The 26927-nt window shown below is 46.8% G+C and overlaps 1 protein-coding gene across 2 annotated transcripts in view; it reads left to right on the top strand.

The window, feature by feature from the left end:
• The window catches only part of THADA (THADA armadillo repeat containing), a 782712-nt gene that overhangs the window by 376499 nt on the left and 379286 nt on the right, over positions 1-26927 (top strand). For both annotated transcript variants that reach the window (XM_068233009.1, XM_068233008.1), the window contains one exon: positions 9655-9786. In XM_068233009.1, the coding sequence (XP_068089110.1) occupies positions 9655-9786 (132 nt within the window). The remainder of the gene's footprint in view (positions 1-9654; positions 9787-26927) is intronic.

The following is a 26927-nucleotide window of genomic DNA, read 5'->3' as shown; positions in this document are numbered from 1 at the left end:
GCCGACCAAAATTACCCCAAGAGCGCAGAGAAAACTCATCCGAGAGGCCACAAAAGACCCCAGGACAACATCTAAAGAACTGCAGGCCTCACTTGCCTCAATTAAGGTCAGTGTTCACAACTCCACCATAAGAAAGAGACTGGGCAAAAACGGCCTGCATGGCAGATATCCACGGCGTAAACCACTTTTAAGCAAAAAGAACATTAACCACTTGAGGACCACAGTCTTTCTACCCCTTAAGGACCAGGCACTTTTTTTCCATTCAGACCACTGCAGCTTTCACGGTTTATTGCTCGCTCATACAACCTACCACCTAAATGAATTTTGGCTCCTTTTCTTGTCACTAATAAAGCTTTCTTTTGGTGCTATTTGATTGCTCCTGCGATTTTTACTTTTTATTATATTCATCAAAAAAGACATGAATTTTGGCAAAAAATGATGTTTTTAACTCTCTGTGCTGACATTTTTCAAATAAAGTAAAATTTCTGTATACATGCAGCGCGAAAAATGTGGACAAACATGTTTTTGATTAAAAAAAAACCCATTCAGTGTATATTTATTGGTTTGGGTAAAAGTTATAGCGTTTACAAACTATGGTGCAAAAAGTGAATTTTCCCATTTTCAAGCATCTATGACTTTTCTGACCCCCTGTCATGTTTCATGAGGGGCTAGAATTCCAGGATAGTATAAATACCCCCCAAATGACCCCATTTTGGAAAGAAGACATCCCAAAGTATTCACTGAGAGGCATAGTGAGTTCATAGAAGATATTATTTTTTGTCACAAGTAAGCGGAAAATGACACTTTGTGACAAAGAAAAAAAAAAAAAGTTTCCATTTCTGCTAACTTGCGACAAAAAAAAATGAAATCTGCCACGGACTCACCATGCCCCTCTCTGAATACCTTGAAGTGTCTACTTTCCAAAAGGGGGTCATTTGTGGGGTGTGTTCACTGTCCTGGCATTTTGGGGGGTGCTAAATTGTAAGCACCCCTGTAAAGCCTAAAGGTGCTTATTGGACTTTGGACCCCTTAGCGCAGTTAGGCTGCAAAAAAGTGCCACACATGTGGTATTGCCATACTCAGTAGAAGTACTATAATGTGTTTTGGGGTGTATTTTTACACATACCCATGCTGGGTGGGAGAAATATCTCTGTGAATGACAATGTTTTCATTTTTTTTACACACAATTGTCCATTTACAGAGTTATTTCTCCCACCCAGCATGGGTATGTGTAAAAATACACCACAAAACACATTATACTACTTCTCCTGAGTACGGCGATACCACATGTGTGGCACTTTTTTGCACCCTAACTGCGCTAAAGGGCCCAAAGTCCAATGAGTACCTTTAGGATTTCACAGGTCATTTTTGTTTCAAGACTATTCCTCACGGTTTAGGGCCCCTAAAATGCCAGGGCAGTATAGGAACCCCACTAATGACCCCATTTTACAAAGAAGACACCCCAAGGTATTCCGTTAGGAGTATGGTGAGTTCATAGAAGATTTTATTTTTTGCCACAAGTTAGCGGAAATTGATTTGAATTGTTTTTCTTCACAAAGTGTCATATTCCGCTAACTTGTGACAAAAAATAAAATCTTCTATGACCTCACCATACACCTAATGGAATACCTTTGGGTGTCTCCTTTCTAGAATGGGATCATTTGTGGGGTTCCTATACTGCCCTGGCATTTTAGGGGCCCTAAACCGTGAGGAGTAGTCTTGAAACCAAATGTCGCAAAATGACCTGTGAAATCCTAAAGGTACTCATTGGACTTTGGGCCCCTTAGCGCACTTAGGGTGTAAAGAAGTGCCACACATGTGGTACCGCCGTACTCAGGAGAAGAAGTATAATGTGTTTTGGGGTGTATTTTTACACATACCCATGCTGGGTGGTAGAAATATCTCTGTACATGACAATTGTTTGATTTTTTTTTACACACAATTGTCCATTTACAGAGAGATTTCTCCCACCCAGCATGGGTATGTGTAAAAATACACCCCAAAACACATTATACTACTTCTCCTGAGTACGGCGGTACCACGTGTGACACTTTTTTTGCAGCCTAGGTGCGCTAAGGGGCCCAACGTCCTATTCACAGGTCATTTTGAGGCATTTGTTTTCTAGACTACTCCACACGGTTTAGGGCCCCTAAAATGCCAGGGCAGTATAGGAACCCCACAAGTGACCCCATTTTAGAAAGAAGACACCCCAAGGTATTCCATTAGGTGTATGGCGAGGTCATAGAAGATTTTACTTTTAGTCACAAGTTAGTGAAAAATGACACTTTGTGAAAAAAACCCAATAAAAATCAATTTCCGCTAACTTTTAACAAAAAATAAAATCTTCTATGAACTCGTCATACACCTAACAGAATACCTTGGGGTGTCTTTTTTCTAAAATGGGGTCACTTGTGGGCTTCCTATACCGCCCTGGCATTTTACGGGCCCAAAACCGTGAGGAGTCTGGAAACCAAATGTCTCAAAATGACTGTTCAGGGGTATAAGCATCTGCAAATTCTGATGACAGGTGGTCTATGAGGGGCCGAATTTTGTGGAACCGGTCATAAGCAGGGTGGCCTTTTAGATGACAGGTTGTATTGGGCCTGATCTGATGGATAGGAGTGCTAGGGGGGTGACAGGAGGTGATTGATGGGTGTCTCAGGGGGTGATTAGAGGGGAAAATAGATGCACTCAATGCACTGGGGAGGTGATCGGAAGGGGGTCTGAGGGGGATCTGAGGGTTTGGCCGAGTGATCAGGAGCCCACACGGGGCAAATTAGGGCCTGATCTGATGGGTAGGTGTGCTAGGGGGTGACAGGTAGTGACAGGAGGTGATTGATGGGTGTCTCAGGGTGTGATTAGTGGGGGGAATAGATGCAAGTAATGCAATGGCGAGGTGATCACGGCTGGGGTCTGAGGGTGTGGGCGGGTGATTGGGTGCCCTAGGGGCAGATGGGGGTCTAATCTGATGGGTAGCAGTGACAGGGGGTGATTGATGGGTAATTAGTGGGTGTTTAGAGGAGAGAACAGATGCAATGCACTTGGGAGGTGATCTGACTGCGGGTCTGCAGGCGATCGGATGGTGTGGGTGGGTGATCAGATTGCCCGCAAGGGGCAGGTTAGGGGCTGATTGATGGGTGGCAGTGACAGGGGGTGATTGATGGGTGGCAATGACAGGGGCTGATTGATGGGTGGCAGTGACAGGGGGTGTTTGATGGGTGATAGGTGATTGGCAGGTGATTGACAGGTGATCAGTGGGTTATTACAGGGAAGAACAGATGTAATTAATGCACTGGTGAATTGATAAGGGGGGGTCAGAGGGCAATCTGAGCGTGTTGGCGGGTGATTGGGTGCCCGCAAGGGGCAGATTAGGGTCTGATCTGATAGGTAAAAGTGACAGGTGGTGATAGGGGGTGATTGATGGGTAATTAGTGGGTGTTTAGAGGAGAGAATAGATGTAAACAATGGATTTGGGAGGTGATCTGATGTCGGATCTGCGGGCGATCTATTGGTGTGGGTGGGTGATCAGATTGCCCGCAAGGGGCAGGTTAGGGGCTGATTGTTGGGTGGCAGTGACAGGGGGTGATTGATGGGTGATTGACAGGTGATTGACAGGTTATCAGGGGGGATAGATGCATACAGTACACAGGGGGGGGGGGGGGGGGGGGTCTGGGGGGGTCCTGGGGAGAATCTGAGGGGTGGGGGGGGGTGATCAGGAGGGGGCAGGGGGCAGGGGGGGGATTAAAAAAAATAGCGTTGACAGGTAGTGACAGGGAGTGATTGATGGGTTATTAGGGGGGTGATTGGGTGCAAACAGGGGTCTGGGGGGTGGGCAGGGGGGGGGGTCTGAGGGGTGCTGTGGGCGATCAGTGGGCGGGGCAGATCAGTGTGTTTGGGTGCAGACTAGGGTGGCTGCAGCCTGCCCTGGTGGTCCCTCGGACACTGGGACCACCAGGGCAGGAGGCAGCCTGTATAATACCCTTTGTATACATTACAAAGTGTATTATACACTTTGTAGTGGCGATCGCGGGGTTAACATCCCGCCGGCGCTTCCGTATGGCCGGCGGGATGTTATGGCGGGTGGGCGGAGCCAGTTGCCGGGGGAAGCACGCGTCATCAATGACGCGATCGCTGCCCCGGCATAGGAAAAGGACGCAACGCCCTAAGGCGTATTGCGGTCCTTAAGGCATCCACTTTGCCGCCGTCCATGGGCTGTGGGCGGTCGGCAAGTGGTTAAAGGGAAGGTCCAAGCAAAATAAAAAAAATAAGTTTCACTTACCTGGGGCTTCTACCAGCCCCATGCAGCCATCCTGTGCCCTCGTAGTCACTCAATGCTGCTCCAGTCCCCCGCTGGCAGCATGCCGACTTCGGAGGTCGGCGAGTCGCATTGCGTACATTTTTACGCATTCCCCCTAGTGCAAGAACATTAACACATACATTTTTACGTGTTAGTGGTTCAATGCGTAAAAATTTACGCATTGAACCACTAACGCGTAAAAATGTATGTGTTAATGTTCCTGCACTAGCGGGAATGCGTAAAAATGTACGCAATGCAACCCGCCGACCTCCGAGGTCGGCATGCTGCCAGTGGGGGACTGGAGCAGCAGTGAGTGACTACGAGGGCACAGGATGGCTGCATGGGGCTGGTAGAAGCCCCAGGTAAGTGAAACTCATTTTTTTTTATTTTGCTTGGACCTTCCCTTTAAGGCTTGTCTCAATTTTGCTAAAAAAAACATCTCAATGATTGCCAAGACTTGTGGGAAAATACCTTGTGGACCGCCGAGACAAAAGTTGAACTTTTTGGAAGGTGCGTGTCCTGTTAAATCTGTCGTAGAAGTAACACAGCATTTCAGCAAAAGAACATCATACCAACAGTAAAATATGGTGGTGGTAGTGTGATGGTCTGGGGTTGTTTTTGCTGCTTCAGGACCTGGAAGGCTTGCTGTGATAGATGGAACCATGAATTCTACTGTCTACCAAAAAATCCTGAAGGAGAATGTCCGGCCATCTGTTCGTCAACTCAAGCTGAAGCGATCTTGGGTGCTGCAACAGGACAATGACCCAAAAGACACCAGCAAATCCACCTCTAAATGGCTGAAGAAAAACAAAATGAAGACTTTGGAGTGGCCTAGTCAAAGCCCTGACCTGAATCCTATTGAGATGTTGTGGCATGACCTTAAAAAGGCAGTTCATGCTAGAAAACCCTCAAATAAAGCTGAATTACAACAATTCTGCAAAGATGAGTGGGCCAAAATTCCTCCAGAGCGCTGTAAAAGACTCGTTGCAAGTTATCGCAAACGCTTGATTGCAGTTATTGCTGCTAAGGGTGGCCCAACCAGTTATTAGGTTCAGGGGGCAATTTCTTTTTCACACAGGGCCATGTAGGTTTTGAGTTTTTTTTTCTCACTAAATAATAAAAACCATCATTTAAAACTGCATTTTGTGTTCAATTATGTTATCTTTAACTAATGGTTAACGGTTTTTGATGAGCAGAAACATTTAAGTGTGACAAACATGCAAAAGAATAAGAAATCAGGAAGGGGCAAATAGTTTTTCACACCACTGTAGATCTTTTAGGAAACATAAATACAGGTCATTAAGATGCTTTAATTGAAACAAAACATCGAAATAGGATCTTGAAGAGGATGTTAGCTGATTTATGACAAACTGATAAGACCCTTTGTTTACTCAATGCTCACACAACTGAGACTCTGCCTGGCACACAGGCATCGTAAATTCCAAGTACAATAGTTAGCTACAAGCAGAATGGATCTAGTTAGTCTGACCTGAAAAAGAATTGTGACATTAAATATCATCATCAACCTCATACCAATTGAAGAAATTGGTATCCTTGTTCAATATTTCATCTACAGATTTGAACCAACGTATACATTTTGTCACTGTTATTAGTCTCTCATTTTACAAGTGGCTATATATTGGCAGCTTATCCTCTGAAATAAACTCCCTGTGTCGCTGTGTCCAGCTGTCCCTGTGTCCCTGTTATTTGCTACTGCGCATGTGCATAGTACGGACAGCTGGACGGGACCAGGGAGCGAGGTGGGTGAGGCGGGCGGGTGCGAACGGGTTTGCGGGCATGCGCACTGGCGGCGGGGGTAGAAAAAAGACCTAGAGCCCGTTTTTAAACAGGCTTGGGTCTACTAGTTATAGTATATTTCTCCACCCTCCAAGCCATTAATATACACTGAGTGGCCCCCAAAAAATAGAGACACCCTTTAATATGTTGGTCCACCTTTAGCTCTGATCACAGCCGATATTCTTCTTGGCATGGACCAAACAAGATGCTGATACCATTGCTGAGGAATGTTGGCCCATGCTGACATAATAGCAGCTCTAAGTTGGGTCAGATTGGATGGTGGCGTTTCCAAGCTTTAAAGTGATCTTTCGACTTTGTCCCACAAATGCTCAATAGGGTTGAGGTCAGGGGACTGAGCTGGCCATGGAAGCAGGGTAAACTCTGATTGATGTTCCTTAAACCAATTTGAGACCGATCTAGCACGGTAGCAAGCGTCCATAACAGGCGTCTTTTCCTATTTTTCTGTGATACCAAAGGCAGTCTTGATGGTCTCCTGCTGCTAAAGCCCATCCTTAGCGAAGTCCGTCATGTTGTGCATTGGGATACGCTTTGTGATTTACCTGCATTGAATGTAGCTGTAATTTGTCGTGTTGTTGCCCTTCTGTTGCTGCTGACCATGCGTGCTGCTCACCTTTCACCTCTTTCGTTCACCAGGCTTTTTCAACCAGAATAGTCCTGATCGCTTGAGTTTTTTTTTTTTTACCCAACTTCCACTCTCTAAAAACCCGAGATAGTGTTGAGTGAGAAAATCCTGGTTTCAGAGATGCTAGCAGTAGCTCTTCTTGCACTGCCGATCATCCCTCGTTCAAAGTCACTTAAATCCTTCATGAATCCGGGGCCTAGGTCGTGTAGGGATTTGAATGTTAGCATGCCAGTTTTGAAAAGGATTCTCCATTTTATCGGTAACCACTGGAGTGAGCAATAGGATTGGTGTTATCAAACACAGAACAAACACAGAACATTTATATTGTGCTTTTCTCCTGGCGGACTCAAAGCGCCAGAGCTGCAGCCACAAGGACACGCTCTATAGGCAGTAGCAGTGTTAGGGAGACTTGCTCAAGGTCTCCTACTGAATTAGTGCTGGCTTACTGAACAGGCAGAGCCGAGATTCGAACCCAGGTCTCCTGTGTCAGAGGCAGAACCCTTAACCATTACACCATCCAGCCACCACGTGGCTAGTGGATGGATAGTTATGTAGCAATGGTGGGGTTGGCTTGTTAACAGTCTTGGGCAGTAAGATTGTAGATAAACGCTTGACTTTGTTGCCGTGATCAAGGGACCTTGGATGGTCTCCAAACACTGGATTATGTTTATGGACAAATAAAGTTTTTGAAGGTTCTAGAAATCAAACGCCTATTTAATTTAGCCTAATTTTCGATCTAGTTATCCTTCTGTCTGTCTCTCTTTCCTAACTCTTCCACCTCTCCTCTCGCTTCTCAGATGTTTCTCCTCTTGGTTAGTCCCTCCACAGGTACAGAAGACAGTTCAAGCTTGGTTCTAACTGTTATTCCTACAAAGCTGTCTTCAGCCTGGCTCCACTAAAAATCAGTTCACTAAAATGTCCCACTCAACCTGCAACTCTACTCACAATCATTGCCTCTTATTTATACTAATGACCTCTTCCCACTTCCATGTACAGGTTTTCTCACTTTCTTCTCTAGTTCCCTGAAACTGCCTTTTTAAATCTTAGTGACACTCGCCAACCTTTGAAGACTGTAAATGTAACCAGGGGTGTAACTTGAATATCCCGGGCCCCCAAGCCAGAGGAGTAGATATGGGTGGGCAATGGGGTACATATGTCCCCGGGCGCAGCACTGTGAGGGCGCTCTGCACGTCCATTGCACCCCCACGTTGCTTGAGAGGCGGCTCGCTGGCTGCCTGAAGTGCCCCTGCTTCTCTCTCTCCCTCTGCAGAAGCGTTACCAGCAGCAGAATAAGGCTATCTAAAGGGAATACAGGGATGGTTTGGATCAGCACCCATCAAAGGAGGGAAGTGTGTGCCCAAGCTTGCAGCATTCCACACCACTGGAGCTGTATCTTTGTAAGGAAATCCACCAAAAGCAGGCACCTCGAATATAAAGGTTTGTCTCTTTATTGATTACATCGATTAAAAGCAACGCTTACAACGACAAACCGCTGTTTCGAGCTGGTACGCTCTTTATCAAGTTGTCAAAAGCTGCAATACCATGCTATCTAAAGGGGGCACATTTGACTATCTAAACAGGGTGAGGGGGGGGGGGGGAGGGGGCACATCTGGCTAACTAAAGGGGCACACATTTGGCTATTTAAAGGGGGGCACATCTGGCTGTCTGAATGGGGTAAGGGGGCACATATAGCTATCTAAATAACGTTTGACTCCCCCCTGACCACATTCTTATGTGTGGCCATGCCCATTTTGTCCAGAGGGGGGCGCAAAAACTGTCTTTGTCCCCGGGGGCTGAAAACCCAAGCTACACCTCTGCCCCAAACTCCTGCAGGCTCCACTTCCCCACACATACTAGTGCAGTGTTAGGTGCGCTCTAACTCCTCCCCAAGAGACAAGAGTGAGGACCTGTCCTGCCACTGGAAGCATGTAAAGTATCACGCACCAGTGCTCTGCATGTTACCACAGGAGCGGCTTCCTTAGGCCATGGGCCTTCCTGCAATGGCGGGGGTTGCTGGGGCTATGCAGTGGCTGGATAATGTAATGGTTAAGGGCTCCGCCTCTGACACAGGAGACCAGGGTTAAAATCTCGGCTCTGCCTGTTCAGTAAGCTGCACCTATTTATTTATTTATTATTTATTTATTTATTTATTGTATTTATAAAGCGCCAACATATTACGCACCTATTCAGTAGGAGACCTTAGGCAAGTCTCCCTAATGCTGCTACTGCCTATAGAGCGTGCCCTAGTGGCTGCAGCTCTGGTGCTTTGAGTCCGCCAGGAGAAAAGCGCAATATAAATGTTATTTGTCTTGTCTTTGTCTATTGTTATACCATTGAATGTAACCTAAATACTTCTAAAGGCCCTTTAAAGGGAAGATCCACAGAGTACTTAAAAAAAAATACTAATCCACTTACCTGGGGCTTCCTCCAGCCCGTGAAAGGCAGAAGGTGCCCTCTCCACCTCTTCGGAGGCTCCCGGTCTTCTCCCATGGCTCACCTGACCTGGCCAGGCCGGCTTCCAGGTCGGGCTCTTGTGCGCTCCAACGTGCCTCTCACGCGACTACTGCGCATGCGCAGTACAGTTCGTAGGACGTCCGATGACGTCAGTGAGACACACGGTGGAGCGCACAAGAGCCCGACCAGGAAGCCGGCCTGGCCAGGTCAGGTGAGCCACGGGAGAAGATCGGGAGTCTCCGGAGCGGCGTCGAGGGCACGTCCTGCCTGCCACGGGCTGGAGGAAGCCCCAGGTAAGTGGATTAGTATTTTTTTTCCTCCGTGAACCCTTCCTTTAAAAAAAAATAAAAAATATTTTGTTGATAGCTGAACTTAGTACCTGGAACAGGAGAAATGTATAAGACTGGTAAATAACTGTTTAAATATCCATGACCATACATGTGTTTTTTTTCTCCTATTTCAGTCCCACGGGAGAGTCAAAGCTCCACCCCAGTCTGTACCTTCTGCTTCTGATCCTGAGTAAGCTGTACCCGTCTCCCATGGATGGCACCTACTCTGCACTCAGCATGGCACCTTTCATCCCCTTCCTCATCAGGTAATCCCATGAAGCTGTGATTGGTTGCAGTTGTTAGATATTAAGTATGCTCCTTACATGTGTACCCAGCATTGATGATACAGAAACAGCTGGGATCCGGAGTCAGCCTGGTGAGAAATGCTGCCTCTGGTGGTGCTAAGAAGTATGACACTAGCCATACATTCCTTGTGTACCCAGCATTGAGGATACAGAAGTGGCTGGGATCAGGTGTCAGCCTGGTGAGCAGCGCTGCCTCTGGTGATGCTAAGAAGTATGACACTAGCCATACATTCCTTGTGTACCCAGCATTGATGATACAGAAACAGCTGGGATCCGGAGTCAGCCTGGTGAGCAGTGCTGCCTCTGGTGGTGCTAAGTATGACACTAGCCATACATTCCTTGTGTACCCAGCATTGATGATACAGAAACAGCTGGGATCCGGAGTCAGCCTGGTGAGCAGTGCTGCCTCTGGTGGTGCTAAGAAGTATGACACTAGCCATGCATTCCTTGTGTACGCAGCATTGATGATACAGAAACAGCTGGGATCCGGAGTCAGTCTGGTGAGCAGTGCTGCCTCTGGTGGTGCTAAGAAGTATGACACTAGCCATACATTCCTTGTGTACCCAGCATTGAGGATACAGAAACAGCTGGGGTCCGGAGTCAGTCTGGTGAGCAGTGCTGCCTCTGGTGGTGCTAAGAAGTATGACACTAGCCATACATTCCTTGTGTACCCAGTATTGAGGATACAGAAGTGGCTGGGATCCGGAGTCAGTCTGGTGAGCAGTGCTGCCTCTGGTGGTGCTAAGAAGTATGACGCTAGCCATACATTCCTCGTGTATCCAGCATTGATGATACAGAAACAGCTGGGGTCCGGAGTCAGTCTGGTGAGCAGTGCTGCCTCTGGTGGTGCTAAGAAGTATGACACTAGCCATACATTCCTTGTGTACCCAGCATTGAGGATACAGAAACAGCTGGGGTCCGGAGTCAGTCTGGTGAGCAGTGCTGCCTCTGGTGGTGCTAAGAAGTATGACACTAGCCATACATTCCTTGTGTACCCAGCATTGAGGATACAGAAGTGGCTGGGATCCGGAGTCAGTCTGGTGAGCAGTGCTGCCTCTGGTGGTGCTAAGAAGTATGACACTAGCCATACATTCCTCGTGTATCCAGCATTGATGATACAGGAATGGTTGGAATTAGGAGTCAGCCTGGTGTGCAGTGCTGCCTCTGGTGGAGCTAAGAAGTATGACACTAGCTAAATATTCCTTGTGATCGGTAACGATTCCTTGGTCGACCATTTGGAGCACAATGCTGTACAGACGCATCACTAGCGTTCTTTCGCTATGGAGGAGGCACTGGCCCACTTTCACTTTCGTGGGCGTTTTAAACAGGGAACCCCTCTCCCCTAAGTTTACGTCCGAGATGGCGACAAATTTTGTCGCTAATCTCTGGGGGCTATAGCACGGCAATGTGTGTGTGGGGGGTTGGGGGGCTGAGAGGCTGAGAGCGGCGGTGTTGGGTACACAGAGGCATGTCATGAGGCAGAGAACATGCCTAGATGAGCTAATCATCGCCCACAGCTGTCGTTATTGGCTGTTTTGGCAGAATTTTATCTAGTGTGCATATGTACCTTAAAGAGAACCCGAGGTATGTTTAAAGAATGTTATCTGCATACAGAGGCTGGATCTGCCTATACAGCCCAGCCTCTGTTGCTATCCCAAACCCCACTAAGGTCCCCCTGCACTCTGCAATCCCTGATAAATCACAGCCGTGCTATGAGGCTGTGTTTACATCTGTAGTTTCAGTCTCAGCTGCTCCCCCGCCTCCTGCATAGCTCCGGTCCCTGCCCCCTTCCCTCCAATCAGCAGGGAGGGAAGGGATGCAGGCGGGGACTGGAGTTCTGCAGGAGGCGGGGAGAGCAGCAGACTGACACTATAGAGATAAACACAGCCAGCTCTGACAAGCTGTTTGTCAGCAGCGTGTCTGTGATTTATGAGGGATTGCAGAGTGCAGGGGTACCTTAGGGGGGTTTGGGATAGCAACAGAGGCTGGGCTGTATAGGCAGATCCAGCCTCTGTATGCAGATAATATTCTTCAAACCCACCTCGGGTTCTCTTTAAGATTGTTGCCTTATCTCTGAATGCAGCTGATAAAAATCTCATCTATAGCAGAGAGCTTCTGCGTACATGCACACTTACTATGATTATCTTTTTTTCTGGCAAAGCTTTCAGTTTGAGCTGGAGAATACATTATTATGCAAGATAGCTGCTTCCACATTCGGTGCTGTGGCTATGAAGTGGTAGTGGTGGTGGTGGTGGGGGGGGGGATTTTCATCATTTTCACAGTCAGAGGTAAGTAGGATAACAATATAATTGATAAAGAATTGGAAGGGAAATGTTTAATTGTATGCCTATGCCAGACTGCTTTAAAGCACAAGGGTCAGCCACACTATCCCCGGGAAATATACACAAATATAAAAAGTTAAATAAGTTAAATACTTGTTCTATTTACATAACATATGTATTGTACTGTCCACATGTTGATTTTAGTGAATTGTATGTTGTAAATAATGAGAAAACTGTTCCAGGCATCTTCCATCTTTACTGCCTCTGGCTTTATGGTGTCATTTCCTCCCTTACTCTTTTTTTTCCCTCTGCCTGAATTGGTGTATGCAGAACTGCACTATCATATCTTTGTAAACACATGTGAGCAGAACTTCAATCGGATTTCAGCAGCTTCTGCAAAGGGGTGTGGTGATTTATCTTCTATTTCCCTTCTCAGCTTGTGTCACACTGAACTGCCCTCAGCCAATCAGTGAGGAGCAGTAATGTGGGAGGGGAGATGACCAGCTTCCCGCCCCCCGGAAATGTACCAGAATAGAGCCAGGCTGGCGGAGATAAGATCCATTACAGCAGAAACATTTCTGATTATATTGGAATGCTTGCAATGCAGGGTCAGGATGTAGACTGCATACTAAACACAGAGCAGTGGGTAAATGGAATTTGATTTTCTGGCTGACAATACCTCTTTAAAAGTATCGATGTTTTGTTTTATTTTGAAAGTAAGCGTTGATATGCAGTGTGGGGGCTTATTTAGCCATAAGTTAATGCTAATTTACACGGCCATGTAGGATAAAATGAATAATCTCGCTTTTCAGCGTAGGAAAATTCTGCCACCTATGAAGTACAGTAGTTATTTTATTTTGCATGACCGTACCTCAGCACAACCTTGTACACAGTAGTAAGGGAGAGCGCTGTGAGTAGCTACACTCTGCTATATTGTTTGTAAAACATCAGATCCGCCTCCGATGTCTCAAGACTTCTGCTGCACAAGCTCAGTGTTTAGGTTCTGCTGGCGGCCGCAGTGCAGGGATATCGAAGCGGGGTCTGCAGGCCCTTCTGTCCATCCCTCTAGGGCAGTGGAGAGTGCAGTGCAGCAATAGCGCAGTGAGTTCTGGGGGCCCTTCTGTCCATCCCTCTAGGGCAGTGGAGAGTGCAGTGCAGCAATAGCGCAGTGAGTTCTGGGGGCCCTTCTGTCCATCCCTCTAGGGCAGTGGAGAGTGCAGTGCAGCAATAGCGCAGTGAGTTCTGGGGGCCTTTCTGTCCATCCCTCTAGGGCAGTGGAGAGTGCAGTGCAGCAATAGCGCAGTGAGTTCTGGGGGCCTTTCTGTCCATCCCTCTAGGGCAGTGGAGAGAGTAATTAGGAGGAAAGAGGTTTGAGATGTAATGAGATCTTTGCACACCCACACACAGACACACCAATAAACATGGCAGGATGAAGGCCTGATGACTTCCAGCTGAAATAAACGTGGCTCCGATTAACTCCTTCGACGTCTGTTAACCGTACGGGCGTACCACTTACAGACGGCAGAGACGGGACAAGGTCCTCCGGCAACCAAGGCTGAGACACCAAAGTGCACTCTCTCCCCCCCCCCTCCCCCATCCCTCTCACCCCAGCCGTCACACACTGATTGCTATTAGACTAAGAGGGCCCCAACACCTTCATCTCTAGTTATCTGGCTTGCAGTCACTGCCATGTATCCCCTTTTCTTATTTCTCTCTGCTTCAAACACAATAGGGGAATGATATTGAATGAGTTTTGCGCCCCTCCTACACTGCGCCCTGAGGCTGGAGCCTCTCTTGCCTCTGCCTCACCCCCGCCCTGCGCCCCCTCCTACACTGCGTCCTGAGGCTGGAGCCTCTCTCGCCTCTGCCTCACCCCCGCCCTGCGCCCCCTCCTACACAGCGTCCTGAGGCTGGAGCCTCTCTCGCCTCTGCCTCACCCCTGCCCTGCGCCCCCTCCTACACAGCGTCCTGAGGCTGGAGCCTCTCTCGCCTCTGCCTCACCCCCGCCCTGCGCCCCCTCCTACACTGCGTCCTGAGGCTGGAGCCTCTCTCGCCTCTGCCTCACCCCTGCCCTGCGCCCCCTCCTACACTGCGTCCTGAGGCTGGAGCCTCTCTCACCTCTGCCCGGCCCTGACCGATGGACTGAGCGATGGTGCTACATCTGTATAAACCTCCCTCCTCATGTCCAGAAGCTTCCCAAATCCTCTTCCAGTCCACTCCTGCTTCCCAAGACCTTCTTCTGGCCTGGTAGGGAGGGGAGGCGGGGCCACGCGCTTGAAGTCGGGTGAATCGGGGTAGTCGGAGGGGCTTTGAGTGACCAGGCAGCGCAGGTAACTATAACTTTCTTTTACAGGAAGGCCGGTGGCATTTAACTTCCATACTGGAGATCAGATTTAAGGCTGGTTTTACACTATTATTATTATTATTATATAGTATTTATATAGCGCCAACATATTACGCAGCGCTGTACAGTGTATATATATATATATCTTGTCACTAACTGTCCCTCAAAGGAGCTCACAATCTAATCCCTACCCTTGCCATATGTCTATATTATGTAGTGTAAGTACTGTAGTCTAGGGCAATTTTAGGGGGAGCCAATTAACTTATCCGTATGTTTTTGGAATGTGGGAGGAAACCGGAGTGCCCAGAGGAAACCCACGCAGACACGGAGAGAACATACAAACTCTTTGCAGATAGTGCCCTGGCTGGGATTCGAACCGGGGACCCAGCGCTGCAAGGCGAGAGCGCTAACCACTACGCCACCGTGCTGCCCTGCACTATGGACAAGTGTTGCGGTACGCCGCCCACATTACATTGAACCGCAAAGCCAAAAACAGCTTCATGTGACCCTGCAGCAGAGTGTGCAGACAGGGTCATATGCATAGCGATGCGCCCCCCCCCCCCCCCCACGCTAGCATGCCCCCCCCCCCCCACATGCCCTTCGTCGTCTCTGGCCCCGTGACGCACTCCCTAATTGTCAGGAAGAACTACACTGAGATTCCCGGCTTCCCCTTCATATTTGCGTCATTCCGTGCATGCGTGCCGCGCCGCCAACATATTTCAAATTTCTGCGTTGCTCGTAGACTTCCGCATATCCCGTCACCTCTGAAGTCCGACGGTAATGCGCTGTTGACGGGGTAAGTGTATTGGGCCCCATAGACCTTGATTGTTTTTGCGTTACCCTGTGTGTAGAAAGGGCAACACAACGCAAAGAAAGTCTCCTAGTGTAAAAGGGGCCTAAATATAAGAAATATATCAATGAGAATAAAGTTTAGAGTCAATCCAATACTTTTTTCATTAGAAAAATTACATAAATCTATACAGATCTGTTCATCAGACGTGAAAGAGGGACAAGGAGATTTAGTTCCCAAAGAGGGACTGTCCCTCCAAAAAAGGGATAGTTATTGACCTACTGGAGGCCAGCAGGAGCCGCCCTTGGCAGGTGACAGTGGCGTAGCTAAGGAGCTGTGGGTCCCGATGCAAGTTTTACATTGGGGCCCCCCAAACACTCTATACATAACAATTGATATGGCGCACCAAACCTGCCATTGGCAACTACAGTGTCAGAGGTGCAAGAAGGGGATGTGGAATGGTTTGTTAATGATTACCACTATTCAAAGTATCTCTAGAAGTGATTATTATGAGCACAGGACCAATAGAGAGCTATTAGACAAGACAGATAACATTTATATCGCGCTTTTCTCCTCACGGACTCAAAGCGCCAGAGCTGCAGCCACTAGGACGCGCTCTATAGGCAGTAGCAGTGTTAGGGAGACTTGCCCAAGGTCTCCGACTGAATAGGTGCTGGCTTACTGAACAGGCAGAGCCGAGATTCGAACCCAGGTCTCTCGCGTCAGAGGCAGAGCCCTTAACCACTACACCATCCAGCCACCATCCACCATTACTACAGTTGAGGAAGGGCCCTCTGGCCCAAGGGCCCGATGCGGTCGCAACCTCTGGCTACGCCCCTGGCAGATGAGTAGTAGAATTTCTCCCTGCAGGTTCATTTCTGTGGTAGACTTGGAGTTTTGGCTTTCAGCCAGCCATACGCAAAGCATTCAGATAAGAAACGCAAAGAATTCTGGTCTCCTTCACTGAGGGCCTAAACCGCTCCTCACATCAAACATGGGCGCCTGTTGACAGCACAAAGCATGTGCAAATATACCAAGGCTGGTATTGTCCCTGCTCCTAATTATACTTGTCTGTTTTACCACACGCACAAAAATATAATAAAATAAACCACACTAACATATACAAAAAGTGTGGGGGCCTCTCTGATGAGCTGTCAAGAGAAAACACTTGTGGGAGACCGCTGGAGCCTTGAATTTGTTATGGGATGAAGATTTATTTGACTTCATGCAAGAGCACCAATTCTTTTTTTTCCATCTTCTCTATATAAGGCGTCGGGGTGTGAACTTGCATGTTACTTGTTATACTCTTTTTGTCTGATGCTAAACAAACGAAGCTTAATTATAGTGTAGAGGGGCCTAAAGCGGAATTCCAGGACTGCGGATTAAAAATGATTCCATACATTAAACCCCTTGTTTAGATACGGCCTGTGTGTTAACGATAAGGAACCTTAGAACGTAAGTATGGAGAGGTTCTCGACTGACGCCAGGGCTGTGTTCCGGCAAGAGCTTGTGTCAATCTGTGCAGAAATCAAACACACAGGCCTCAATCCACTCAGGGCAGCTCGGTAAAATTATTTAAAGGAGCACTGTGGAGAAAAACTGTAAAATTTAAAATATGTGCAAACCTAAACAAATAAGAAGTATGTTTTTTTCAGAGTAAAATGAACCATAAATTACTTTTCTACTATGTTGCTGTCACTTACAGGAGGTAGTAGAAATCTGACAGAAGCAACAGGTTTTGGACTAGTCCATCTCTTCATGGGGGATTCTCAGGAAATCCCCCTCCCCTTCTCATGTTGATCTGTGTCAGGGCAGAATTTTCCACTGTAGGCACCTGATGATGGTAAGGCGGCTGACTCCCCTCCCCAAGCACCTCCCTCCTTCCCTATGCAGAGTCCCGAGCAGAGTGTAAATGAGAGGTTACTAACCCAACTCTCAGCATTCCACTGAAGATATCTCGCTTAACTGCTAGCTACCTAATACTTGAGGGCAACTCTAGCTACTTGTTATATATATATATATATATGTCTATGTATGTATCGTGAAGTGCATGTATCATAGTCTAGGGCTAATTTAGGAGAAAGACAATTATGTTTTGGGGATGTGGGAGGAAACCAGGTTGCCTGGAGGAAACCCACACAGACACGGGGAGAACATACAAACTCCATGTAGTGCCCTGGCTGGTAATTGAGGAACCTGCAAGGTGATAGCGCTAACCACTATGCCACCGCGCTGCCTGGTTTCATGGAGGGCAATGTGCCTACAGGCTCCTGTGATGTAAATCCGGGGCCTAGTCCACATATACGTATTGCATGTTAGTCCAGGTATTCCTTGCATTTACAGTATTAGAGCTGGTTCCTTCTTCCTGGAGCAGCAATTCCTACATGACCCAGATTGCCTGTAATTACTACGGAGCATTTCTAAGAAGCAGAGCTCAGAAAGGGAGTTGCATAACATCTTTGTTTAGCCTCGGTATAGCTAAAACAATGCGCCTGAACTTCCTATCTGCTCTAAAAGATAAGCAACAGCATAATAACCTTTAAATAAAGTCTTAAAGTGTACCAGAGATGACATGTGACATGGTGAGATAGACAGGTGTATATACAGTGACAAGCATACAGACACTTAAGGTGGCCATACACTGGCCCGATTTGCGGCAGTTTCGACAGCAGATTCGATCACTGGGATCGAATCTGCTGCCAATCGTTCGCGCAACACGCACCCGCCGATCCGATTTCCTCCCGAAATCGGATCGGTCCGTCGATCGCGCCGTGCGGGAAATTACCCTCGATCGCCCGCGGGTAGGGAGCGTGTCGCTAGCGGCGGCCGATCCGATCAGGTATACATTACCTGAGGCTGGCTCCCGGGCATCCCGTCCGTCACTGCTCCCGTCATGGCACCTCCGGCATCCTCGTATAACTTCCGCTGTCATGCCAGTGACAGCGGAAGTACAACTAGAGGGCGCTCTATTTGAACTTCCGCTGTCACTGGTGTGATAGCTTAAGTTCTATGCGGATGCCGGAGCCGGAGGTGCCACATGACGGGGACATCACGCCCGGGAGCCAGCCTCAGGTAATGTATACCGGCGGGGGGAGCGGCGGCAGCACCACCACAACAGATTGTGATCGGTTTCAGGCTGAAATCGATTCACAATCTGTTTGCAGGAAAGGCAGCCATACGATCCCTCTCTGATCAGATTCGATCAGATAGGGATCTGTCAGCTGGTCGATCTGATGGCACATCGACCAGTGTATGGCTGCCTTTATGCTGCCCTCCGTTTCTTTTTCTCCCTGCCTGAAAGAGTTTATAATTAGCTATGGAACTGACAGCTTTTCTCCAGTCAGGACTCAGTCGGCTCACTGATAACAAATTACAGCTATAAAACACTTTCCTAAGCAGATACCTGGCTTCTTACTGTGAGGGGAAAAGATAAAAAGGTGAATAGTTAATGTATTTTCACTCTGGGACTCTTGAGATACTGCAATTGAGCAGAGACTATGAAACATTACATCTGCTTTGTACATGTTTATACATAAAGCGTTGAGATATCTAAAAGAGTCATTTTTAGGAGTAGAAGGACAGATATAATTGTTTATCTCATTAGTTTATTTTCATCTCTGGTTAACAAAGTAAATAAAAAACGATACTCAATTTAGGAGAGGGATGGCGCTGGGTCCTATAGAGCAGTGATGGCTAACCTTGGTCCTCCAGCTGTGACAAAACTACAAATCCCATCAGGCCTCTGCCTCCCCGAGTTATGCTTAGAGCTGTCAGGTTATTGCAATGCCTCATGGGACTTGTAGTTCCACCAGAGCTGGAGTGCCAAGGTTAGCCATCACTGCTATTGAGCCTTCCTGTTCTCCTCACGGTGTCCTTGTTCCCCCGCAGGCTCCTCCCGTTTGAGTCTCTCACTGTGGGACACTACGGAAGTCTTCAGAAAAACTCGGGCCCCCGAAGGCCGGCGGCTCTGTACTGTGCGAGTGTAGAGAGAGGATGCTCGCACATGCGCATTAGGGAGCGGCCGGCTTCAGGAGCCCAATATTTTCTGAAGACTTCCAAAGCCCACCCAACCCAGAAGAGAGCAGTCTATGAAGGAATGGTAGTAGATTGGTAATGGTGGAGCCATCGGTGGAACGGGGGGACCGGCAGGAGAACAGGAAGGCTCTATAGGACCCAGAACCTTCCCTCTCCTTAGGCAAGTATCTATGTTTTATTTTTAAAATCACTTCAGACTCCCTTTAAAGAAAAGCATTTCTTTGTTACAACTGATACAAATCCTGCAATAAATCTGCAGCGTGTCTACTTCCTGCTTTCATGGAAGCAGACATAGGGTTAACATCCTGTGTTTACAAATTAGCTGCTCTGCCGAGGCAGCCAGCTGACACAGATGAGAGATGAACTTACACTGGTGATTAGTCCTAGATGAAGGGGAATTAGACAGGCTAAACTCTCTAGATACACACAGGGTGGATTTCTCTAGGTTTTCCTGTCCTGTGCAAGAGTTCCGGTCCGCTGTAAGCATGGCGATCCGCAGAGAGGAGAGCTGTTTTTACAGCCCTGGTCCGTTCTCTTGCACATAGCGGAGCTTGCGGGAGACGTTGCCTCCTTTTACGCATCACTGGATTTCTTCTCTCCTCTGTTTGCTGAAAGAGAACCCGAGGTGTGTTTAAAGAATGTTATCTGCATACAGAGGCTGGATCTGTCTATACAGCCCAGCCTCTGTTGCTATCTTAAACCCCACTAAGGTCCCCCTGCACTCTGCAATCCCTCATAAATCACAGCCATGCTGTGAGGCTGTGTTTACATCTGTAGTGTCAGTCTCAGCTGCTCCCCCACCTCCTGCATAGCCCCGGTCCCTGCCCCCGTCCCTTCCCTCCAATCAGCAGGGAGGGAAGGGATGCAGGCGGGGACTGGAGTTCTGCAGGAGGCGGGTAGAGCAGCAGACTGACACTATAGAGATAAACACAGCCAGCTCTGACAAGCTGTTTGTCAGCAGCGTGGCTGTGATTTATGAGGGATTGCAGAGTGCAGGGGGACCTTAGGGGGGTTTGGGATAGCAACAGAGGCTGGGCTGTATAGGCAGATCCAGCCTCTGTATGCAGATAACATTCTTCAAACCCACCTCGGGTTCTCTTGAAGCGAGGCCCCCAGCGCTTGTTTGAAGTGGGAAACCAAAGTGTTTGGCCTCTTGCAGTTCCTCCTAATGCTCTCTGGCCAGGGCCAGCGATGGAGTTAAGATCATTTCACGGAGCCGGATTGGAATTTTCCATGGAGTGGGAGCAGTTTTGAGGTTGCGCTGACCATGATGCAATCAGCAGAACGATAGGAGAAGCAGCGAAGGACACATCTGCATATGTTTTTCCCTTCTTGTAACTGGGACAGTTGACTTTCTAACAAATAGTACCGAGAGAAGCAGCCTTCCCCTCCCTGACTCCTCCGTTACCCTGCCTGGGGGATATTTTAATAGCAGAGGAATTTTAAAGGTTTGCAGAAAGTTATCTCAGAGTAAACTGTGATCTCATCCAAATAAATTGTCCCTGCCAGAAAACCTCCCCGGCCTGCGCAGCCTCGGCCCGGATCATGGCTTTTCATGCAGATTGTAAGCTCTTGGGAGGGAGCGTAAACAAAACTTTATTTATACAGTCCCGACACAGTCTGCGGAGCCCATATAGCTGAATTCCAGGCAAATGTTACATATGCCCTTAGTAATAATAAGGCTGTACATGCTTTACAATGTTTATCTGCAAGCATATAAGCATATACAACATCATAGTCATAGTTCATGTTTTCAGCAAGGAATGATTATTTATTGTATTTATAAACCGCAACTTATTACACAGAGCTGCACTATTGATAAATGGGGTTAACATACAAGGAAGGACATACAAGGTGCTCACAACAAAACAAGATCCTGCAAATGTCTTTGGTAAAAGTAGAGACTGTTCTAGTCCTCAAGAGGGGTGACAGACAGTAATGCTGCATACACACTTGAGATAAAAGTCTTTGGAACATGAAAGATCACAGACCAAAGTTACCCCCTTCCATGTAGTATGAGAGCCATACTCTACACAGTCTATTCTATGGAGCTGATCTCCCCATCAGACAGAAATTTTTGCAAGATGCTGCACACAAAGTTGCTGTACATATGCAACAGATCGGTATCTGCAAAATATCCATTCCTGCAAATTGCATTCATAGGGCTTGATTCGCAAAAGAGTGCTATCTGTTAGCACGGCCGTTTTTGCGCGAATTTTCGCATTGCGCGCGCTCGTGAATTTTCGCGCGAAACTATAACGTTTCGTGCGCAAACGTGATTTTTTTTGCGAAAACGATATCGATTTCACGTGAAAATTCGCGGTCGCACACAATGCGAAAATTCGCGCTAAAACGGCCGTGCTAACAGCACTCTTTTGTGAATCAAGCCCATAGTCTATGATATCTGCAGATCCTCATACACACCTTGTTTAACAGACAGTCATCTGCAGAACAGAACCAGCAGGCTGGATCTGCAGATGATTGTCAGATCTGCAGATGAATGTCTGTTAAACAAGGTGTGGATGAGGATCTGCAGATATCATAGACTATGAATGCATTTTGCAGGAACTGATCTTTTGCAGATACTGATCTTTTGCAGATACTGATCTTTTATATGTGTACAGCAACTGTGTGTGCAGCATCTTGCAAAGATTTTTATCTGATGGGGAGTTCAGCTCAATAGGATAGTCTGTGGCTCTCATACTACATGGAAAGGGGTAAAATTGGTCTGTGATCTTGCCTTTTCTAAAGACTTTAATCTCAAGTGTGTATGTAGCATAAGATCGCATAATCAAGCAAAAAACACCAGGGAGGAGGGCCCTGCCAGAGGCTTACAATCTAAGGCCAGAAACCCACTAGGCAGGGCCGGGCCGAGGCATAGGCTGGAGAGGCTCCAGCCTCAGGGCGCAGTGTAGGAGGGGGCGCAGAATTCATTCAGCTGTCATTCCTAATTGTGTTTGAAGCAGAAAGAAATAAGAAAAGGGGATACATGGCAGTGACTGCAAGCCAGATGACTAGATATTAAGGTGTTGGGGAGGTTGTGGGCCCTGTGGCACCTCTTAGTCTAATAGCAATCAGTGTGTGACGGCTGGGGTGGGAGGGATGGAGGGGCGCACTTTGGTGTCTCAGCCTTGGGCGCTGGAGGACCTTGTCCCGGCTCTGCCACTAGGAGCGCTTTTCTGAGTGCTTTGTGATTTGAAAAGCGCTTGCTAATGTAATGCTATGGGTGATCCCACCTGAGAGATGTGATTTTATAAACACCCCCCATAGCATTGCATTAGCAAGAGCTTTTTCAAATCCCTAGCGCTTAGAAAAGTTTACTTGTAGGTTTGAGCCCTAAAGGCAGGGAGGGGGGAGAGGGGGGCTGGCGCTAGGTAAGCATGCTAAGATGAGTCTTGAGGGCTCATTTGAAGGAATTAAAGTGAACCTGTAAGAAAAGAAGTGCCCCTGGGGGGTACTTAGCTTGGGAGGGGGACATCTCAGGATCCTCATAAGGCTTTCCCCATCCTTCACAGCAGAGGGGATCCATCGCTGGGACCCTAGAAGATCTCCTTATTAGGTGCTTGTCAGCATTCGCGCATGCGCACTAGCAGCTCTCCGCTCGGGTTCTGGTGGAAATAGCTGAGCCTGATCAAGTCCTCTGTACCGCGCAGACACCTCGCACCTGTGCATTAGAGCAGACCTGATCGGGCTGTGGAGAATCCCCCCCCCCCCCCCATCGTAAAATGAAACCGGCATGCAGTTCAAACCGTCTCAAACTTGATTTTCACTTTGCTGTGAATTTGCATTTGTCGTAATTGATTTTACACATTGAAAGACTTTATAATGCATCAGCGTGTAAGAAGGGCGAAAAAGAAACCTGCTTCGCATAACTGCGTTTCTTTATTTTTCTTAACCTGATCCTATCCGTTTAAAATCAATCATTGGCACAGCTGAACAGTAACATCCTGTCAATCAGCACCCGGAGAGGGGGAAATGTCAACACAAAGAGATGAAAATGACGTATTCTGTACCAGCGCAGGGCCGCGAGCTTACCGGGTCTGTATATATAAGAGTAAACGTTCACAGCGTTCAGCCCCCCTCCACCAGCACTGTTACACTAACAATATGTAAAGGATAGCCGCGCTTTCCAATTATTCTTCCCTGAAAAATGTCAAGACCTCCGCGATGCCTCAAGTGAAAAATATGCAGGAAAAAATATTAATGTGGATCCGAGATAAACGTTTACACATTTCATAATTGTGCCCCTTACATATATTTTATAGGGCATTCCTCAAGCCAAATACTTTTTTATTAATGCCCTAATTCCCTATAAACTAAACAAACCACACCCACAGCTCCTCAAGCGCCTAGGCATTCTGAGTCCCATGTAGCAAGTGCTCATGGGAGCTCAGTCTGGGGAGGAGGAGGTTTTTGCCTAAGAAGGAGGAGGCGTTACCAGCTGGGAGCTGCTGAGATTTCAGAGGCAAGGGGGCGGAGAGGGATGAGAGGGGAGTGGAGTTTGCACAGGCTGAAAGGGAAGGAGATACAGAGCAGCTTGCCTGTGTGAAGACAAACAGAAAATGGCTGCTCTCATTTGATCACAGGGAGAAACAATTATATACTGTTGAAACTGTTTGCAGCTAGATTTATTGTGCAAACCATCTAAACTTGAGATAAGATATATAGACAAGTTACTTGCTATAGTTAGTTTTTCATCTCAGAACCACTTTAAGCGCTAATTAGTGTCACCCAGGAGGCGGAAGATGAGGCTAGCGAATCAGTAGTAATTAGCACTACACCTGGTTAAGGTGGAGCTGAACTTTAAACTTCCTCTCTACTCTAAAAGATAACAAAATAACCTTTAAAGAAAAAAACATTTCTTTGTTACAGCTGATACATATCCTGCAATAAATCTGCAGTGTCTACTTCCTGCTTTCATAGAAGCAGACATAGAGTTAACATCCTGTGTTTACAAATTAGCTGCTCTGCCGTGGCAGGCAGCTGACTCGGCTGAGAGATCAAATTACAGTTGTGATTAGTCACAGAAGAGGGGAACTAGACAGGCTAAACTCTAAACACATACAGGGTCCATTTCTCTGTTTTTCTTCTGTCCTGTGCAAGAGTTCAGGTCCACTTTAAAGCCCAAGTTCAGACACTATATCCAGTTATCAGAATATTTTTGAATAGTAATTACCCATAAAGAAGTTTTTGTGATCATCTCTTTTTTTTGTGTGCAAAATATTAGGATACCTGCTGTACCAATTCATAAATCCTAACACATGGCAGTTTCTAGTCTAAAGAGCACCCAGGCGAGGGTGTATAAATCACGCTCCCTCCTGCTATGGACTCGGGCACACTGTTGGGATGCTGGGCAGCATGGTGGCGTAGTGGTTAGCTCTCTCGCCTTGCAGCGCTGGGTCCCTGGTTCGAATCCCAGCCAGGGAACTATCTGCAAAGAGTTTGTATGTTCTCTCCGTGTCTGCGTGGGTTTCCTCCGGGCACTCCGGTTTCCTCCCACATTCCAAAAACATACAAATAAGTTGATTGGCTCCCCCTAAAAAATTGGCCCTAGACTACAGTACTTACACTACATAATATAGACATATGGCAATGGTAGGGATTAGATTGTGAGCTCCTTTGAGGGACAGTTAGTGACAAGATATATATATATATACAGTGTACAGCGCTGCGTAATATGTCGGCGCTATATAAATACTAAATAATAATGCTGCCCAGTAGTATTGGGTTGCCCCCAATATAATATAGGTTGCTGGAGGTGGCCCCTCCAGTATTGGTAAGCCAGAAGTAGACCCCAGTATTAAGCAACCAGAGGTACCCCCAGTGTGAGTAACCAGTTATGACAATCTGCTTAGATAGCCAGAGGAGAAGTAGCTCCTCCCCCCAGCATAGGTAGCCAGATACAGTCCCCCCCCCCAATTTAGGTATCCACTAAGCCCCCAGTGTAGGTTGCCAGAGACCCCCACCCCTGTAGAGGTCGCAGTTAGATTTATATACTTTATTTGCTTACTAATTACTTAAAGCGGAATGAAACCCAGCATTTCTTCTTTGGTCTAAAAAATTATTTACAGCATATTATATACCGCCACCTTTTTTTTTTTTTTTACTAGAACAGCATTCAACTAGTTAAACACAGGCCTTGAAAGTTCAGTGCAGAGAAATCTGGACTCATCAGAGATAATGTTATCTTATGTTACTTAATTGTATCAAGTGAGGAATGTGACACATTCTCTGACTGTGCAGAAGCAGCTGGACACAGACAGACACTCAAAGCATTTCTGCCTTAAAAACATAATGAATAAAACCAGTTATGAATAAAATGCAAAGGCAGCTCTCAAAGCAAAAAAACTGTACTTTTGGGAACTTGTAATTTCTAAATGAATAATAATACTTATGCACAAATGCAAATACGATAACCGTATGGCATATAAAAAGTAGGAAGACATGTTTTTATTGAATATTATGTCAGGGTTTTATACCGCTTGAATTAGGAGTCCATCCGATAATTTGACCTGCAGCCAGCAAAAATGTCAGTTAGCTTCAGTGAGATGTGACTATGCATTGAAATGACAGATGAGCAGTCTGACAATGCCTTATAACTATTATTGGGGGGGGGGGGGGGGGGGGGCACGCTCAGCGGCGGGGGACATCAGGGCAGGGAGAGAAGCCTCAATAGGATTCTGAGGCTTCCCTCTTTTTAGGTATCTCATATTGTACTCAGGTACACTTTAACCACTTGCTGTCTGTATGACGTTAAAATAAGCCTCTGCACTCTCCTTCCTTCAAAATCTTAGATAACACTGTTTATTTATCTCTGACCTGAAAAACATCACCACAGAGTTGTAAACCCCTCTCCTCCCAGGGAATTCAATGGGAGAGTTAATTAGTAAACAAGTGTGAAATACACATTCCAGGAGCAGACAGTATCAGATTGTATACATTACTTAATTGTTACATCTAATACTTTATCAAAACAAATGAACTGTTTAAATAAACAGGAGGGATAGCCAAATAAATTGTGTGGGTTTAATGTACAATATAACTGTTTACATTAAAGCTATAATGTATGAAAGTGGATAAATTATGTATTTTTTCCTTATTTTTCTTTTAAAATGCATAGAGAATAAGGTAATTACAAATAACAAATAGGCATCTATAGATCATTTAGTTGTGATAACTATTGATAAAGTTATTGCCAAAGTAATCACAGCTGAGCTGAACTGTGAAAAAATGGCCAGGGTAGGGAAGTGGTTAAAGTTCCTCTTTATCCCGGTAACACACAGGGCATTAATGGGTTAACAGGCTGTTCTCCGCTGTCATTAGTACCAGTAAAATTGCCCTGCACTGCCTGTGCTCAGTAACTTTACCGCCGTTTAGTGCAGGCCCAAAAATCACCCGTAAGCAAAGTAAAACAGTAATGGAGGATTAATTACAAACCTTGAAAAACTGCAATCCTTTCATACAACACACCCCGGCGTTCCCCTTTAAGGCTTTATCCAGCATTGGACCGGAGCCTACAGAGTCAGTGAACAGATTTAGATGGCCCTTGTAGATACATCAAATATTTTTCTTTTTGATAACAATAGTTTGGCACTTGTTCGCATCCCTTTCCTCTCCGGCTTGCCCCGTGCGTGACCCGACATCCTTACTC

Source organism: Hyperolius riggenbachi, chromosome 4 (genome assembly GCF_040937935.1).
Source record: "Hyperolius riggenbachi isolate aHypRig1 chromosome 4, aHypRig1.pri, whole genome shotgun sequence".
NCBI classification, from domain to species: Eukaryota; Metazoa; Chordata; class Amphibia; order Anura; family Hyperoliidae; genus Hyperolius; species Hyperolius riggenbachi.
The sequence above is the reverse complement of the archived record's forward strand: the minus strand, read 5'-3'. Positions and strand labels throughout refer to the sequence as shown.